At 48.3% G+C, this 15,873-nt stretch overlaps 7 protein-coding genes across 7 annotated transcripts; 4 read left to right on the top strand and 3 right to left on the bottom strand.

The window, feature by feature from the left end:
* Positions 1-1,151: 1,151 nt before the first annotated feature.
* Positions 1,152-2,511, top strand: FMAN_14711 (uncharacterized protein; the record flags this gene model as incomplete). The annotated part of the gene is made up of 2 exons (XM_041822998.1): positions 1,152-1,392; positions 1,457-2,511. The coding sequence occupies 2 exons, from the start codon at positions 1,152-1,154 to the stop codon at positions 2,509-2,511; spliced, it is 1,296 nt and encodes a 431-aa protein (XP_041688623.1).
* Positions 2,512-3,792: 1,281 nt separating this feature from the next.
* On the top strand, positions 3,793-5,705 carry FMAN_14712 (uncharacterized protein; the record flags this gene model as incomplete). The annotated part of the gene is made up of 7 exons (XM_041822997.1): positions 3,793-4,190; positions 4,256-4,459; positions 4,524-4,656; positions 4,704-4,778; positions 4,827-5,377; positions 5,430-5,483; positions 5,552-5,705. 7 exons carry the CDS (start codon positions 3,793-3,795, stop codon positions 5,703-5,705), a joined length of 1,569 nt encoding a protein of 522 aa, XP_041688622.1.
* A 271-nt stretch (positions 5,706-5,976) lies between these two features.
* On the bottom strand, positions 5,977-7,827 carry FMAN_14713 (uncharacterized protein; the record flags this gene model as incomplete). Its single annotated transcript, XM_041822996.1, has 1 exon — positions 5,977-7,827. One exon carries the CDS (start codon positions 7,825-7,827, stop codon positions 5,977-5,979), a length of 1,851 nt encoding a protein of 616 aa, XP_041688621.1.
* Positions 7,828-8,653: 826 nt separating this feature from the next.
* Positions 8,654-10,365, bottom strand: FMAN_14714 (uncharacterized protein; the record flags this gene model as incomplete). The annotated part of the gene is made up of 4 exons (XM_041822995.1): positions 8,654-8,909; positions 8,962-9,399; positions 9,451-10,223; positions 10,270-10,365. 4 exons carry the CDS (start codon positions 10,363-10,365, stop codon positions 8,654-8,656), a joined length of 1,563 nt encoding a protein of 520 aa, XP_041688620.1.
* A 397-nt stretch (positions 10,366-10,762) lies between these two features.
* On the top strand, positions 10,763-12,130 carry FMAN_14715 (uncharacterized protein; the record flags this gene model as incomplete). The annotated part of the gene is made up of 1 exon (XM_041822994.1): positions 10,763-12,130. One exon carries the CDS (start codon positions 10,763-10,765, stop codon positions 12,128-12,130), a length of 1,368 nt encoding a protein of 455 aa, XP_041688619.1.
* A 399-nt stretch (positions 12,131-12,529) lies between these two features.
* FMAN_14716 (uncharacterized protein) lies at positions 12,530-13,831 on the top strand (the record flags this gene model as incomplete). Its single annotated transcript, XM_041822993.1, has 3 exons — positions 12,530-12,560; positions 12,610-13,711; positions 13,762-13,831. The coding sequence occupies 3 exons, from the start codon at positions 12,530-12,532 to the stop codon at positions 13,829-13,831; spliced, it is 1,203 nt and encodes a 400-aa protein (XP_041688618.1).
* An 84-nt stretch (positions 13,832-13,915) lies between these two features.
* Positions 13,916-15,667, bottom strand: FMAN_14717 (uncharacterized protein; the record flags this gene model as incomplete). The annotated part of the gene is made up of 5 exons (XM_041822992.1): positions 13,916-14,114; positions 14,165-14,683; positions 14,740-15,083; positions 15,138-15,582; positions 15,639-15,667. 5 exons carry the CDS (start codon positions 15,665-15,667, stop codon positions 13,916-13,918), a joined length of 1,536 nt encoding a protein of 511 aa, XP_041688617.1.
* Positions 15,668-15,873: the final 206 nt, after the last annotated feature.

The raw sequence follows: 15,873 nt of genomic DNA, 5'->3' as shown, positions 1-15,873 counted from the left end.
GGAAGCCCTGATCTATCAACTCATATGGAGGCCAAAAGGCTCGCGAATGAAGCAAAATTTGTTTGTTCTCCTTGCCGACAAGATTCCCTGCAAGTAACTGGGCATTGTTCAACTCAAAAACACGCGCGCCAGTAAAGCTTAGCTTCACTTGCTTATCTTCTCGTATTGGACACTGACAGAGTTCAGTCAAAATTATCAAATCACCGGAACGGAATGCGGCTTTTGCTTGGGCATCCAGGGCGCACGGCCGTTAGCAATACTACGTAGTATGAGATGCCCTACTCTGTACATATGGTGCAACAAAAGGCGTCCGTGCTTTCGTTAGCCATACTCTATACGAGGCTGTACTAGGCCTTGTCCTTCCCTCATCAATAGAGAGACAGAAGCTTATTTGATTTTGAGAATAACCCTGGGAAGCCATCTGTGCTCCCGAGCCGAAGTTCCGTAGTGATTATGGTTGACAGTATCCAAGTTCATCCCGATGCCGACACACCCCCTCAATACGGGCAATCTTGCCAGGAATGACTAGCGCCTGGGTTCTCAATGAGTCCCTGCCGAATGCCGAATTCTACGTCATCCAGGGGGGTCCAGACTAGACAAAGACCGCAGCGTCCTTGGCTCCTATTCAAGTGTCAATGAGGGAATTTTCGTATTGGTATATGCATGCGTCTCGGTCCGACACTTGCGTGGCCCTATTGCAACCACACTCCGTCGATCAGAAGAACGAGTGTCTCACGTTCAAGGTTTTGCTGGGTTAGACCTGTGACTGAGAACTGACAATCACCATGCAGAACTCAGTATCAGAGGGAAGCTAATATTAGCTCATTAAGATCCCTGCCAAACTTAAACAACCGAGTACAACAACGCATAACGAAAGGCTGTTTATGCGCTTTTACGGCCGTTCCGTTTGGGCCACTAGAATGGAGAGCATGAAAACCACTCGGATAGTCACGAACCGTTGCTTGTGTTCGAAACTTGTTTCTCGGAAGGAGACCGTGTATTGCACACCCCAGACGGCAAGAAACCTTAACCTGGTATACCTTTCGTGGTTACACATCTATTACAATCAAGTTCTTTCTGCCTCTTGCCGAAGGAAGGAATTATCTTCTCTCGATTTCTGAAACTGTAGCAACTTGGGGCCCGCCGTCATCATGTCAGTCGTACAACCACCAAAGAATGACCAATATCCTCGCCTCAACGGACTTATCGCCGAGGCAAAGCAGAAGTCACCGTTCTACAGCGATCTCTACAAAGATATGGCGACTACTGGCCAACTGACCCCTAAAGAGGTGCCTTTGATCGATCATTCCAAGTACTGGACGGCCTATCATGATTCTGACCGTTCTGTTATGACCTCTTGCCAGATAGATGGCGTTTTAATGAAAACTGGTGGTAAGCTGGAGAACATCCCAAAACTCATCATATGGCCGTGCGACTAACCGCCCTCGATTTTCAGGCACAACTGGTACTCCCAAGTTTACTAGCTACTCTCAGATAGAGCTCCTTCGAACTGCATCCCTCCTGGCAGACGGACTTCTCCATGCGGGTCTGCGGGCAGGCGACAGAGTCGCCAATCTCTTTTACGCTGGAGACCTCTACGGCTCTTTTCTCTTGCACATTCTGAGCGTCATTTCTCTACCCATACCTGCCATTCAGATACCAATTGGGGGTTTGATGGCGCCGGATGTGACTGCCCAGCTTCTGCGAACATGCCGCGCAACGGCCGTGCTCTCAACTATAACATCGTTGGTCCGTCTGGCCTCTTATTGCCGCCCTAAACAAGAAACGTTCGAATATGTGACGGCTGTCATGTTTGGTGGTGAGCCAATGTTTGAAGACCAAGTCGCTGCGGTGGCCTACCTCTTCCCCAACGCGACTATACGCAGCTGCATATATGGCTCCATCGATGCGGGGGTCGTAGCCGTTTCTGCTGGAAGCTCAGACCCAGCAGAGCATATTGTACTCTCGGCAGCGGCCATTGTCGAGATCCTCGTCGACCGAGATGGAGAGTTTATCCCGACCGAAGAAGAAAATATTCCCGGAACACTTGTTGTAACAAACTTGATCCGAGACCTAACACCTGTCATCCGTTATCCAACAGGGGACCGCGCAGAGTGGGTTGATAAACCGGCTGGAATCTTCCGCCTTTTGGGACGTAGTAACGATGCTGTTCGACTAGGTCCTGTTTCTCTAGACATTTCACATCTACGTCAGCTTGCTAGGGCTGTTTTGAAGACTGTGGCTATAGAAGCTTTCCAGGTGGTTGTCACCCGTCAAGACTGCAAGGATGCCATGGAAATAATGATAAACACATCAGAGCCCCCTCCTATATCCTCGGGAGAGGCTATTATTGAGATGTTGAATGAGCAGAGGCCTATGTTGAAGAAGCATATTGAGATGGGTTTGGTCGCTCCAGCCAAGGTTTGTTTCAAATCCATCTGCGAAATGAAGGCAAACCCGCGTAGCGGGAAGCTACCAGAGATTCTTGATCTGAGACTCAGTACTGTGTAAACAGTCTATAGGCTATAGAATTTGTCGTGTATGTAGCTTATCAAGCATACTTTTTCAACTCGGACGCTGTAAAGTGACTCTGGTCCTAAATGATGGCATCTGGCGCTGGCGATGTAAAGAACCGCCTTTTCACCGACGTGCCCTAATGCTATACGTATTAGTAGAGTCCTATACGTGCCGGATCTAACGATGGCGCCATTCATAATTGTCCGATATGATCTTATTCTCCGCAAGCCTGCAGCCTTCTGGTTGATGGCCCGACGCTGGATCGTAGGGCGGTTTGCGTAAACGAAAGCGGGGTCAGACGGCACTCCGGCATTCAGCTGCGAAGTTATCTTAGGTGCCGACATTACTCGGATGGTCTAACGGATGTTAATGCCTCACGCTGAGGCTCTAAGCGCGTATACAATGGCTATACGAGGAACGGCATATAACAAGGTTAACAATTATACGATACGCATGCCGCCATCACCTATCAGCAACTGCATAAGAAAATGTCCAAGAGCTAATATATGTATGGCATGTTGCCTAACTGGGGTACTGTGATGAAAAAGAGGGTACCCCTACTCCGTAAATTTGATCGACAGTCCTCCACAGGCGGTCCAGGGCACTACGTAGAACAAGGAACTCTGGTACTAGACTTTAAACTTCCACCATGCATTTGGTTAGTCAACTACGGCTATCGATCAGGTAAGTGTCGTGCATGATCAGGCGCCGACGCGCCCTGATCATCCCCCATACGGAGACTCTAAGGGTAACTGGGGCGAGAAGACCTTCTATTATGCACCTTAAGGTCGTCTCTGTGGGGGGTATAACAAGGGTTGGAGTAAAGGTTGCATAAAGATACGAAATTGGCAAGATATGAGCCGGCGTCACTAGGTTAACGCCACGTCAATGCTTTATGTTCACCACAGGCCCGGCCATCTCTATGCTGAGACATTTATGCACGGAGAATCATCAAGTTTTGTGTAGTATCGATCGTGCGGGATAATCAGTTAATTGCATAATTGCCATCCCTACTTGAGTCGAGATAGTCTGGGACTGAAGCTTTTCGGGTGCCGAGCGCCATATCCTCAGTCCTTTTGTGAAACGAGGCTTGTTCGTGCACTATCTCATAATACTACAACTTGAAGATGCTATCACTTGTGACTAACCCAATTGAGGTTATATTAGATGCTACCGGTATACCTGGAGTCGAAACGGTATATAACACACACACATATCATAGCCACAAAGCCAGTATCTTTCCTATGACTATAGTTTCACAAAAGGGGTTACAAAATGGATTCCCCTCTTGTTGAGTCAATTCGCTCAAACTTTTCCAAGATTCATCTTCAACTTATTGCCTTAGCTATCACCATCGTCACGTACATTGTGGCTTCGACACTTCTCGGTACCTTTCGTGCTGTTCGTTCTCCTCTTCAAAAGATTCCGGGACCATGGTACGCACCATTGACTACTCTGCATCTACGATATCTGTTTTCTACAGGTGAAATTTGGAAGCTTGTACAACGCAGTCACACAAAATATGGCTCGATATGTCGTCTTGGTCCAAGGCATATCTGGGTTTCGGACAAAGAGTCTCTGAGGCAGATCCTGTCAACCATTGACCTACCCAAGGTTGCCATGTATGCCGAGATTTCTCGAGACCGAACGAGTCCCGGTCTCTTTGGTGAAATGCAAGTAAAAGTCCGGATTTGACAATATTAGGGCCCAAAGACGAATTATTCTAATACCTCTACAGTCGATTCCATCCCCATAAGCGCCTCAAGAGGTTCCTTTCTCCAGCGTTCACAGTGGGTTATGTGGATAATTTGGAGACAGTCTTCAAGGGCGTAATGCATGACCTTCTTCAAAGCTACGTGACACTTCTTAATGGAAGTGCTTCGACTATAGAAGGTGTCCAGACTGATCTCATGGATGACCTTCACAAGGTGGCGCTTGATATGTACGTTTGAAGCGCAACAATAAATTTCGGCATTGGTATGTGTTAATACTAACACGTGCTATAGTATGGGAGAAAGCTCATTTAGCAAGGGCTTCGGGCAGGTAAAGCCCAATGAAGCATCTGGCGATCCACAGATGGACGAGACATGGAAGTCCATTCCGGGAGCCATCTTTGATGGTCTGGCAGACAGATACAAGGTACTATTCTGAGCATCACTTATGAATGCATTGCTGATGTTTCCCAGTACGTCTATGTCAAGAGATTTCTACGACGAATTGGATGCAATGTCGAGTTTGACTGGCCCAAGCAAATGATTATGGTAAAAGTGATCTTCTGCTCCTACTTTCGTTGTCGCTAACGTTCAAAGGCTATCGACTCAATTGTTCGTCAGCGCTCAGTAGAGAAACAACACTCGCCGGATCTCCTTCAGCATCTCATCGAAAATGGTAAAAGGCCAGATACTGATGCAACGATGACGTCGAGGGATATTCTAGACCAGATGTCTGAACTCCTCCTCGCTGGCTCAGAAACAACTTCTGGTACAATTGCCTGTTTGTTCCTGGAGCTTGCACGCAATCCTCGAGCCCGTGCTAAGCTTCTTGCATCCCTCCCTGTTATCAGTCATGACAATCTCGACGACATCATTGTCAGCAAGACTGTGCGTGATTCCAAGGACTACCAATACCTGGAGGCTTGCATCAAAGAAAACCTTCGCCTGCATCCCATTGCATCCGAGATGGGTCGCCGCACTGGCGACCAGTGGGTCAACCTGATGGGATATGACTTACCTCCGCACACAGTAGTCTCTGCCTCATATCGAGATCTTCATCGCAACGAAGATTACTGGCCAGATGCATTGACATTCATCCCAGAGAGATGGCTCCCTGACGACGAGAGAGGCGACTACCCTGCAGCTGAGTATGTTGCAACGCCTTATCTAGATGGACCGCATGCTGATCATGTCTGATAGTACAACCGCGTACTTTCCCTTCTCTGCCGGAAGACACTCTTGTATCGGAATCAAGTGAGTCTTCTTACCTCGAAAGTTTCGAAAATAATTGGCTATCCTACTAATTCTTGACTTCCTCGCAGTTTTGCCTGGGCGGAAATGAGAATGATTGCTGCCAATCTTCTTACCAGATACGAAATCACAGAAGTGCCAGGGCAGATTGTTGACTTCCGTCAGTTTATTACCATGCAGTTCCATACTGGCCACTGGAACGTGATTCTACAGAAGCGGAAGTGACCTGAAGCTTCTATTGAGGCGTTGAGGTTACGAAAATAGGGAATAGACAGTCGCTTTCAGGGTTAGGGCAATAAAATAGTGATTTAGTGCATCGATACGCCGTTTATCATATTACAAGGTCATCGTCTGGGTATTTAGTTTGAACTTTTGAGATGATAGGCCTTGCTTGTATATTCGAACTAGAGTCTAAAGAAAAAAGCCCATGTACTTCCCTTCTTCAGCTTACCACTACTACCATGTCTCAATCCTCCTGAAGACCTTTATAGGTCCACTAACCTGAAAGCTTGCCACTCAGCTTCCAGTAAACAGCGTGGTTGAAGCCCTGAGCGTCATAGAATGGACCCAATTCGACAGTCTTGCCACCAGACGTAGCTTCAAATGTCAGACCAGCGTTTCCCTTCCGCTTAATACTCGCCAGGTCAATCGTAGGGTTACCGTTCAGGGTAGATTGGCCATAATTACCGGCGAGAATGACAGGACCAAAGGCAATCGCCCCCAAGGTCTGATCATCGTTCGCGGCAACGGTGTGCAAGCCCATAGGGAGCTGGACAGTAACAGTATCCCCAGACTTCCACTGTCTCTTGATCGTAGCGTACTTGCCAGACTCTATGGCCACATTCGAAGCTTGGCCGTTGACTTTGATGGAGGCCTTAGAGGTCCAAGATGGGATGCGGACTGCGAGAGTCCATTCACTGGTGTCACCAGTGATCTTGAATGTCGATGTATCACTTTCAGGGAAGTCAGTCGTCTGAGTTATAGACACCTTCTTCTGAGACCAGTTGAGCTTCGACGGAGTGAAGAGGTTGACATAAAGAGTGTCAGAAGTGTGAAAGTAGATCGAGTCCATGAGCTTGGTGTTGGTCTCGACTCCTGTACCTTGGCAGCACCAGAAGGAGTTGTAGTCAGTACTCCAGGTACCGCCACCCCAAGCAGGACCAACTCCGCGACGACCGCCTGCTTTGAGAGGCGTGAAGTATGTAACATGTCCGTGATTGCTGCTAGGATCTTGCTGACCAAGCAGGTGGTTCAGTAGGGCTTTCTCATAAAAGTCAAAGTAAGAAGCGTCTGTTGGGTTCAGTGCCCAAAGTTCGCGAGTGAGCTTCAGCATGTTGTAGCTGTTGCAAGCCTCGCAGGTATCATCAGTGAGGAACCCAGCAATAGCATCGGGAGCTCGGAAGTGCTCGGCCTGACTGTTTCCACCAATGGCGTAGGTGTGCTTGTTGACGACTATGTTCCATGCGTTGCGGCCAATGTCGAGGTACTTCTTATCACCACCGACCTTGTACTCGCGCAAAGCACCAATCCACTTGGGAAGTTGGGTGTTAGCGTGCAGGCCAGAGAGTTTGTCGGTGTTCTGCTGCAGAGGGTCGAAGATGACAGCATGGTCAAAGCGCTGGGCGACCTTGAGCCACTTCGTATCTTTCGTGTAAAAAGCTATATCAGCGAGGACTTCGTTCATTCCACCAAATTCAGTCTGCAGCATGCTCTGCATCTGGTTGTAGCTCAACTTCGAGGTGCGAGTGTCAACCCAACTGGCAAGTGACAGCATGGTGTCTTTGGCGGTCTGATCACCCATACGGCGATAAACATCTAGCAGCCCCGCAAGAGTCTTGTGGATAGCGTAGTAAGGGACGTTTCCATTGTTGAGCGTCCGGTCTTCGACTTTGGAAATGTCTGTTTCAGGGAAACCGGAGAGATAGCCCTTATTGAAGCCAGCCTTTGCGTTGTTGGCTTGGCATTTTGCGAGCTCCTGTACAAAGTATGTAGCTCTATCGCCACATTCTTTGACTCCTGCTGAAGCATAGCATTGTGTCCAGGCTGAAAGAAAATGGCCTTGGACATGGCTACGAAAGGGAAAGTCGGGTGCGTCCCATCCGCCGTTTGTCTGTGCGCCCTTTGTATCAACGCCGTGATTCTTGCGGAACACGTAGAGAAGACGATCAGGGTCAACCGAGAGAAGGTAGTTCAATGTCCGGTTCTGATTGTCCATCCATCGACTATCTGTGAGGGAGACCTGGGTCAAATCGAAGGCGTCAGCCACGTCATTGACAGCTTGACCGCTGACAGGAAGAATGAGGGACGCAAGGCCCAAAAAGAGGGCTGAGGCTTTGACAATGACCATGATGGAGCTGGTTTTCGTTGATCGGTCGGCTTGATGAAGCGGATGTTACGCCGTATCAGCAGCTGTTTATATATCCATGACATCGATACCCATAAGTCCCGGAATCAGAAAACTCCTTACCCCATATCGCCAGTTGAATTGGGCCTGGGCTCAGATCGTTATTGGAGCGCCAAGTTTAATGTTACATCTGCAGATCCGGGGGACCTTCCATACGGCATTTAGCCGATGCTTTGACTGATGATATGTCACAAGATTTCAGTTCCACAAATAGGAAACACGAAACACCTGCTCGTGATTAATTGGATAGAATACGCGCACCAATGCTGCGTCATGGTTGTGATCTACATCAAGCGACCCGTAATGTAAACTCTGGGGAACATACGATGCCATGTCTCAGACACAGTGGCGCCCCAATGCATCATGATCCGGTTCGCAAGCTGGACACTTTGTTGGTGATGGTGCAGAGCTTAAACATTATGCTTAGTTTAGACTGCCGCGCCAATGTAGGTCGAATGCGAGATGAAGCTTGTCCTATGTCAGGAACTGCAGATGCGGAGAAGGGAGATCCGATCTATATGGGGAAGGTCAGTAAAGAATACCATGATGCTCGTGAGGGGTTTGGGGTCGCATCCCGGTGGGAGCAGTCGTCGTTTCCGGTGGGAAGCGACTCAAATCCCGGTGGATATGCCGAGTGGCCTAGGACTGGTTGCTTTCTGAGAAACAAGGGCATCAAAGTGTTATTAGAGAACCAATTATGGATTTCCCTCTTCTGTTATAATTACTTGCCAAGAAGCTCTAGCCGGCGGAATGAATACATGTTGCGGGATTACTGGGGCTGCATTTTTACCATCCAGCCCTCATCCTTACTACCCATGTCATCGGATGCGGAGTCTTCCACCACAGCCTCCACCACAGTCGAGTCCCCGAATTTCGCATTGATCTCTTCGAGTTCCAAACCCTTCGTTTCCACGAAGGTGAAATAAGCGATGATAAGAAATATGAAGTCCCATGAAGCATTGATGAAGTAGAACTTCCATCCCAGATCAGCCATTGCATAAGCCATGGCAAAGGAGGCAAGGAGGCTGTGTGATAATGTTAGTGAGTAGTAAAATATGAGACATGGATCTGTTATACCCAGCACTAGAGTCAAGCATGCGGAAGATGGCGATGCCGGTAGCACGAAGTTTGAATGGCGAGACCTCGGTTGGATACAAGCTTGTCATTGGAGTGATCGAAAATGCGTAAAATCCTTGGAAGAGAAAAATAACAGCAATAGTCCCGTAAATGGCGGAATTATTGGTGCTTTCGCCGAAACCTTTGGAAATTTCGTTAGCAAGCATCAGGCTAAACAAATACTGAAACCTACGCTTGATGAGACCACCGATGAGCAAGAGAGTAACAACCATGCCCCCAACACCGATGAAAGTCTGTAATCTGCGCCCAAGAATGTCAAGCATGAAACTGCCGAGTACAGCGACCGCGAATGACCAGCAGTTGATGATAACCTGGATCTGTGTTTGAGTTGTCGTGTTGGTTATGCCCGCCTGATTGAGGATCTTGGTGAGGTAGAAGCTGCAATTGTCAGATTGATGGATCAAGCACTGTTCAAATGGCATGACTTACGATATGATGAAGTTACCAAACAAGTTGATCATGGGTCCAAAGCTGCATAGAATCGCCAGTCTGCGCCTGTTGGGCCCACTGGAAATCATCTCCCTCCAAGGGTTGCGAGGATATTCTTGAGCTTCGCGCAGGATTGTGCTTCTGATTTCTTCCAGCTGCTCACTTCCCTTCTGAAGGTCAGTCTTGTCCTTCCCTTGCATGATGACGAGAACTTCGAGCGCTTCCTCGTTCCGATCCTTAGAGATCAACCATCGTGGAGATTCCGGCACGAATGGAACGATCATAACAGCCAATAAGCTGGGAACAAACTGGAGAAGTGAAGGTAGTCGCCAAGCCCATGTACTCTGTAAGTTTTGACTTCCGTAGTTGATGATTGCCGAGGCCAGACTACCGACGTAAAAGCAGGAGAAGAACAACCCAAGAACACGGGCTCGTCGACGCGGAGGGAGCAACTCGCCGAGAAGGGTTGGTGCAGCGCCATTACTGATAGCGGATCCAACACCAACAAGAAAACGGGCGACCACAAACATGGGTATGTTTTGAGCAGCAGCCTGCAAGATGATGCCGATTGTGGTTACGATGGATGCGATGTAGATTGCACGTCGGCGGCCGAAGTGGTCGGGAATAGGGCCCATGAGAAAAGCACCGAAGATGCTGCCCATCCAATTGGCCGCATTATTGAGACCTTCAGTGGCCGTTGTCAAGTGGAAGTATTCGGAGTAGGACGGCAAGATCAACAGGCCATTCATAACGGACGAGTCGTAACCTAGTGTCTATTTATTGTTAGCGGATTCTGCAGGGGAGTGGATTCGTACGTACAGCCGAGTTCACGATGGTCACCGCCAGAAGGAGAGGCATGAGGATCTTGTGATCTGCAGGCACAAGCCTCGAGACATGTTTACGTTCAAATGCCATGATTGAGACGGTCGCTGTTGAATGATGAACCGAACCAGGAGTTTGGCTCTTTTTCGTAGTCGGTTACAGGGTGCATCTTATATCTTGGAAGAAAAACGTCTATGATCATTGGCTTATCAAGTCTGGAGAAGACAGAACCCAGGGAATTGGTCTTATCATGCCGGCAGCTCCCCGCATCGGATCTAGATCCTGGGGAGATAACGATTTGAGTGAGTTCTGACCAATAGCTTCACGATCTGAACCGAAGTCGGTCGAGCTCGGCCGAGCTCACCCACTAGTGACTTATCTGTCAATCATGCAAGTCAAAGTCAGAGACATGGTATAGAGCTAAGAGATAAAAGGATAGGATATCACCGAACCGTAAATTCTAACCTCTTTCAATCAGAAACTTATCAATATGCCTGGACCTATTCGACAGTGGCCTGCGTGGCCTGAGTACACATCTGAGAATGCAGCGTCCTCCAAAGACCCTGAGTTCCTAGAGGTCAAGAAAGCGATCATCAGTGAGTATGGGGCTGAGGCGCTTCAACAAAGCTGGATTAAGGTCTGCAAAGAGCTAGAAAGAATCACAGATGAGATTATCGAGAAGGGAAACACTATTATACCCGTCTTCGACACTCGACAAATTATCGAAGATGGCTTCTTACCAGAGCAAAAGGCGAAGATCAAGAGAATCGGCTCGTTCGTCTGTCGCAACACTGTTCCCCAGGAAAAAGCGACAACACTTTACTCAGACCTCAAGACTTATATCGCGGATAACAAAGACTCTATCCAAGCATGGCCCAAGGAAAGCCCATCAATGCTGGTTTTGTACAATTCACCAACGCAAAACACCCTTCGTTCCCATCCAAATCACCTGGAGTTGCAGCGTAAGCTCAATGAGCTTTGGAAGCACTCTGCCGAAGATACCTCACCCGACCCTCTTGTCTACCTTGATGGCATTCGCGATCGTGCGCCAGGCCAGCCGTTCCTTGGGTTGGGTCCTCATATTGATGCTGGAAGTTTGTGCCGCTGGGCTGATCCAACTTACCGGAAAGTCTACGACAAGATATTTTCCGGTAGACCAGAAGATCATGATGCTTATGATCTCGATGCGAGAAAGAATGCCAATCAAGAGCTTTACAAGGGCCCTGCTCACTCTACAGTGTTGCGCACGTTTCAAGGATGGACTGCGTTGACGCCAGCGGCACCAAGAGAGGGGACTATTATGATATACCCCAATGTTAAGACTGTTATCGCATACCTCCTTCTGCGACCCTTCTTCAGCCCACCGAAGGATCTAGATCATATAATGGACGCTGAGAAGTGGACGTTTGACGATTTGACGGGTTGGTTCCCGGGAACTGTGAAGCCAGAAAGTCAGCGCTTGAGTCGGTCATCCCATCCTCATCTGAGGCTCGAAGAATGCCTTGTTCATATGCCAGAGGTACAACCTGGAGATACAGTCTGGTGGCATTGCGATGTAAGTGAATATTTTCTCACCATTCCCGCTCAAGTATCTGACACGAACTTCAAGGTTTGCCATGCTGTTGATACCGAGCACCTTGGAACGAACAACGCGTCGGTGGCCTTCATAGCTGCGTGCCCTACAACAACAGCGAACGAAGCCTACGTCAAAGAGCAGCTTCATGCTACACTAGAAGGACGGCCTTCTGCTGATTACGCTGATGGGAATGATCTGGATGAGAGCACACTGAAAGGATATGTGGGCCTTGATGGTCTGAATGATGAAGCACGCAAAGCTTTCGGATTCCATCTACTGTAAATATGGCATGTCTCGAAAGACGACAAAATACGTGTCGTGTGAGAAGTAAATTACTCGGACAGGCTAAGCTCACAATAATCTGCCCATGATTCTGTAATATTGTCGAAATCTCATTATTAGCAATAGACTATCGTTTAAAGATCCCTTTGCTTTAGTTCAACCTAAAAACGTTGTAATGTACAGTAATTGTATTATTCAGAGTCTCATTGTCTTGGTAATGAATTGGTCATCACAGTGTGGATGGTGGAAGAGTGATGTATGACTGATCTCATTGTGGCGCCTGTCGCGAAGAGCGTCAGCACATAAGCCCAACATGAGCAGACAACTCCCATCCATTTTATCATCCTACCAACAATTCAGCCCCAAGATACAGGAGCTTTGTCGAGATAATCACACAAAATGTCGACTGCTATTGTCGTTGGAGCCACAGGTAGGTGATTATGCCGTAATCAATGCTGCATATCTTACAGTCACGATAGGCATTCTGGGCCGAGAGATTGTTCATCAACTTGGCCAGAACCCCCAGAAATGGAGCAAAGTCTATTCTCTTTCACGTTCTCAAAAAGAAGAGTTCCCTTCCAATGTTGAACATAGACACATTGACCTCACTGGGAACGCCGATGAGGTGGCCAAGAACCTGCAAGGTATCACGGCTGAATATGTCTTTTTTGCCGCTTACCTCCAGAAGGCAGATGAACAGAAGAATTGGGATATCAATGGTGATATGCTACAGGCGTTTCTAGATGCTCTCGTTAAGAGCGGTATTGACGAAAAGCTCAAGAGATTCCTGCTTGTTACGGGTGCGAAGCAATATGGCGTTCATTTAGGACCCGTCAAGAATCCCATGCTCGAGTCTGATCCTTGGCAAACCGACCAGTCAACGTTTCCGCCCAACTTCTACTACCGTCAGCAGGATATTCTGAAGAAGTTTTGCGACCAGTCAAATGGCCGTATAAGCTGGAATGTCACTTATCCCAACGACGTTATTGGCTATGCACGAGGAAACTTCATGAACCTAGTTACGGCAGTTGGCATTTATGCGGCAACCAGCAAAGAGCTTGGTCAAGATCTTATCTTCCCTGGTTCGGGGAGGTTCTACACTGGGTTCGATTGTTTCACAAGCGCCGACCTTCATGCAAGGTTTTGTGAGTGGGCCGTGCTTGAACCTTCGGCTGCCAATGAGGCTTTCAATGTCGTCAATGGTGATGTTGAGAGCTGGCAAAATCTATGGCCCAAAGTCGCAGAACGATTTGGAATGAGGGTGGATGTCTCACAATTTCAAAAGTCACATCCACTGAGCTCATCCACTGATTTAAATCCTGTCACTCCAATTAGCTTGCATGAGGAGAGATCCGGACTCAAGGGTGTCACCAGACCAGGCAAGATGGAGCAGACGATCGACTTAACGAAATGGAGCCAGCAGGAGGAGGTAAAGGAAGCTTGGAAGAGACTTGCTAAGCGGGAGGGCTTGGATGAAAAGGCATTGGAAGAGGCTACGTGGGGATTCCTAGGTTTTGTGCTAGGCAGGAATTATGATCTCGTGATCAGTATGAGCAAAGCGCGAAAGCTTGGTTGGGTTGGGTAAGTTGACCGCCCATCAGAAATTCTGAGACTTGCTAACATTGGAGAAGATATGAGGATAGTTGGGAGGCCCTAAGCAAGGTTTTTGGTACCCTCAAAGATGCCAAAGTTCTTCCCTGAGCTTGTTGCTCCATGCCAAGTAAAGTGGCCTAGTATCTATAACAAGATGGATAGTTCAGCAAAATCTCAAAATCTCAAAGCCATTTATGTACTAGCTTCATTGATGCTTTTCCTCAAGACTTGAGCAGCATGCCGAGCCAGTAGGTTGTGCGACTCAACAGCGTCCAGCAAGACAAGCCCAGCTTCAATAGCCTCGAGGTACTCCCGGTTATCCTTGGAGCTAGTGCTTTGGCATTCCCGCAATAGAAACATGGCAGAAGAGTAAATATGATACGACAGTGCCCTGAAAAATTCAGTATGCTACAAGTAAACGTATGGGCGGCGTTGTCTTACCACTGCTTTCTGGTTGATGCCGGCTGGTCCCAGCTTCGGTTAATCCAGATGAGGCTCATGGCAGAAGTAATGCTGACTGTTCGTGCCCAATGATATTCCTCGGGAGATGATAGCCACTGCTTTTGAAGCACGCGGTTAATATGCATTCGGAGGTGCAACAACACGAGAGTCAGGTCGTAGCGCTGCCATTTGATCCAAGGCTGAGTGGCCTCAAGGGCTTGTATGTCTTCGTTAGTGGCTGCGTCACTCTCGGGTTGCAAGTGGCTAGGCAGGGTGTCAATGATACTTGCTAAGCCCTCATCCGCAGCCTTGACAATGTTGACTACATTATTCAGTGACTTTGAGCCGTATTTCAGCGATATGCGGAATGTATATATGACTTGGGACGTCCGGGCCATGAAGATGTGATAGTGGACAGGGTCTACAAGACCTCCTTGTGGCGTAGGGTGAGAAGTCGATGGTAGGGGGATGCTGAAGTCCGATTTGTCTAGGGCTGGTGATTGATGTGTCAAGTTCAACCTGATTTCAAAGCAGGCAATTAGCCTTGGACCCATATTGATGGCGTGCAACCTTACCACTCGCATATTACTAGCGTCCACCATAGACGACGCTCTGCTTCAATGCTGAGATGCAGCTCTTCTCTTTCGTTATCGTCTTGACCTAAGCTTAGAGTTTGGGCAATCCGGATGGCAGAAACTCGCAAGTGGTGCCCCATCTCTGAATCTCCACGGTTGTTGAAGGTCATGCACAGAACAGCGATTGCTTGCACATTGTGTACATTGGCAACTCGCAAGAAGTCTGCTTTGTGTAGACAGAAAATGGCAGCTTCGTACCAATTCCGCGACACCTGCTCCATGCTGAGGTCATTTGGTAGCTGCAAACTTTGAGCCTCATTGTCTTCCATCATCAAAAGCGCTGTCTACAGCGCCAGTCAGTTATGCTCCTGTTACCTGCCAGATATATCTTAACTTACACTGAGGACACTGAAGTAGAGAGCGAGCCATGGAAGGTCAGCCTTATCGAGTGCCAATCCATCCTCTAAACTGCTAACAAAATGGTCACATTCGTCCTTGAACTGAGGATACTCCAAGGCATAATGTACCCAAGAGTTCCACGTCCTATCAAACTCTACGAGTTTGTTGCTGGAATCCGCATCGGGCAGTATGATATCCGCCCAGTTCAATACAAGTGACTTGTCGATGTTGGATTCCGAGGCAAGGCTTTCCCATAAGCCATCATCAAGCTCACCTGGGGCGTACTGTACCTCATCCAGCGAGTTTTCGAATCGCTGAGCTTGTGCATGATCGATGATTGGTTGGCGATCTTGCCGCGATTTGAGGGCTACAATCTCTCGCCGTAGACGGTCGTTTTCTTCCTTGAGCTCTTGGTATGTAGGAGCTTCGGGACCATCTTGCCATCTATTATTATCTTATCAGCTTCAATGACACAAACAAGATGAGCATGGTTCACAGACGTGGTTACCTGGCCGCGAACAAGGACCATTTCCCTGACACATGATTCAGCCTGGCCACGCTTGATGCATCGTGAACACGGAACCGATTTATCGCATTTTACTTTACGAGATGAGCACGACAGGCAACTCCGCGGGGGTCGCTGCGTGGAGCGAAGGGCAACTGCAGCGCTTGAACGATGCTCCATACTGACTCCGTCAAGGGTATCACAAAGGTTAGACGGGGAGGAACAAGAGG

The sequence above is a fragment of the Fusarium mangiferae genome (assembly GCF_900044065.1).
Source record: "Fusarium mangiferae strain MRC7560 genome assembly, contig: FMAN_scaffold014, whole genome shotgun sequence".
Taxonomy (NCBI): domain Eukaryota; kingdom Fungi; phylum Ascomycota; class Sordariomycetes; order Hypocreales; family Nectriaceae; genus Fusarium; species Fusarium mangiferae.
This window is presented reverse-complemented; position numbering and strand designations above follow the sequence as displayed.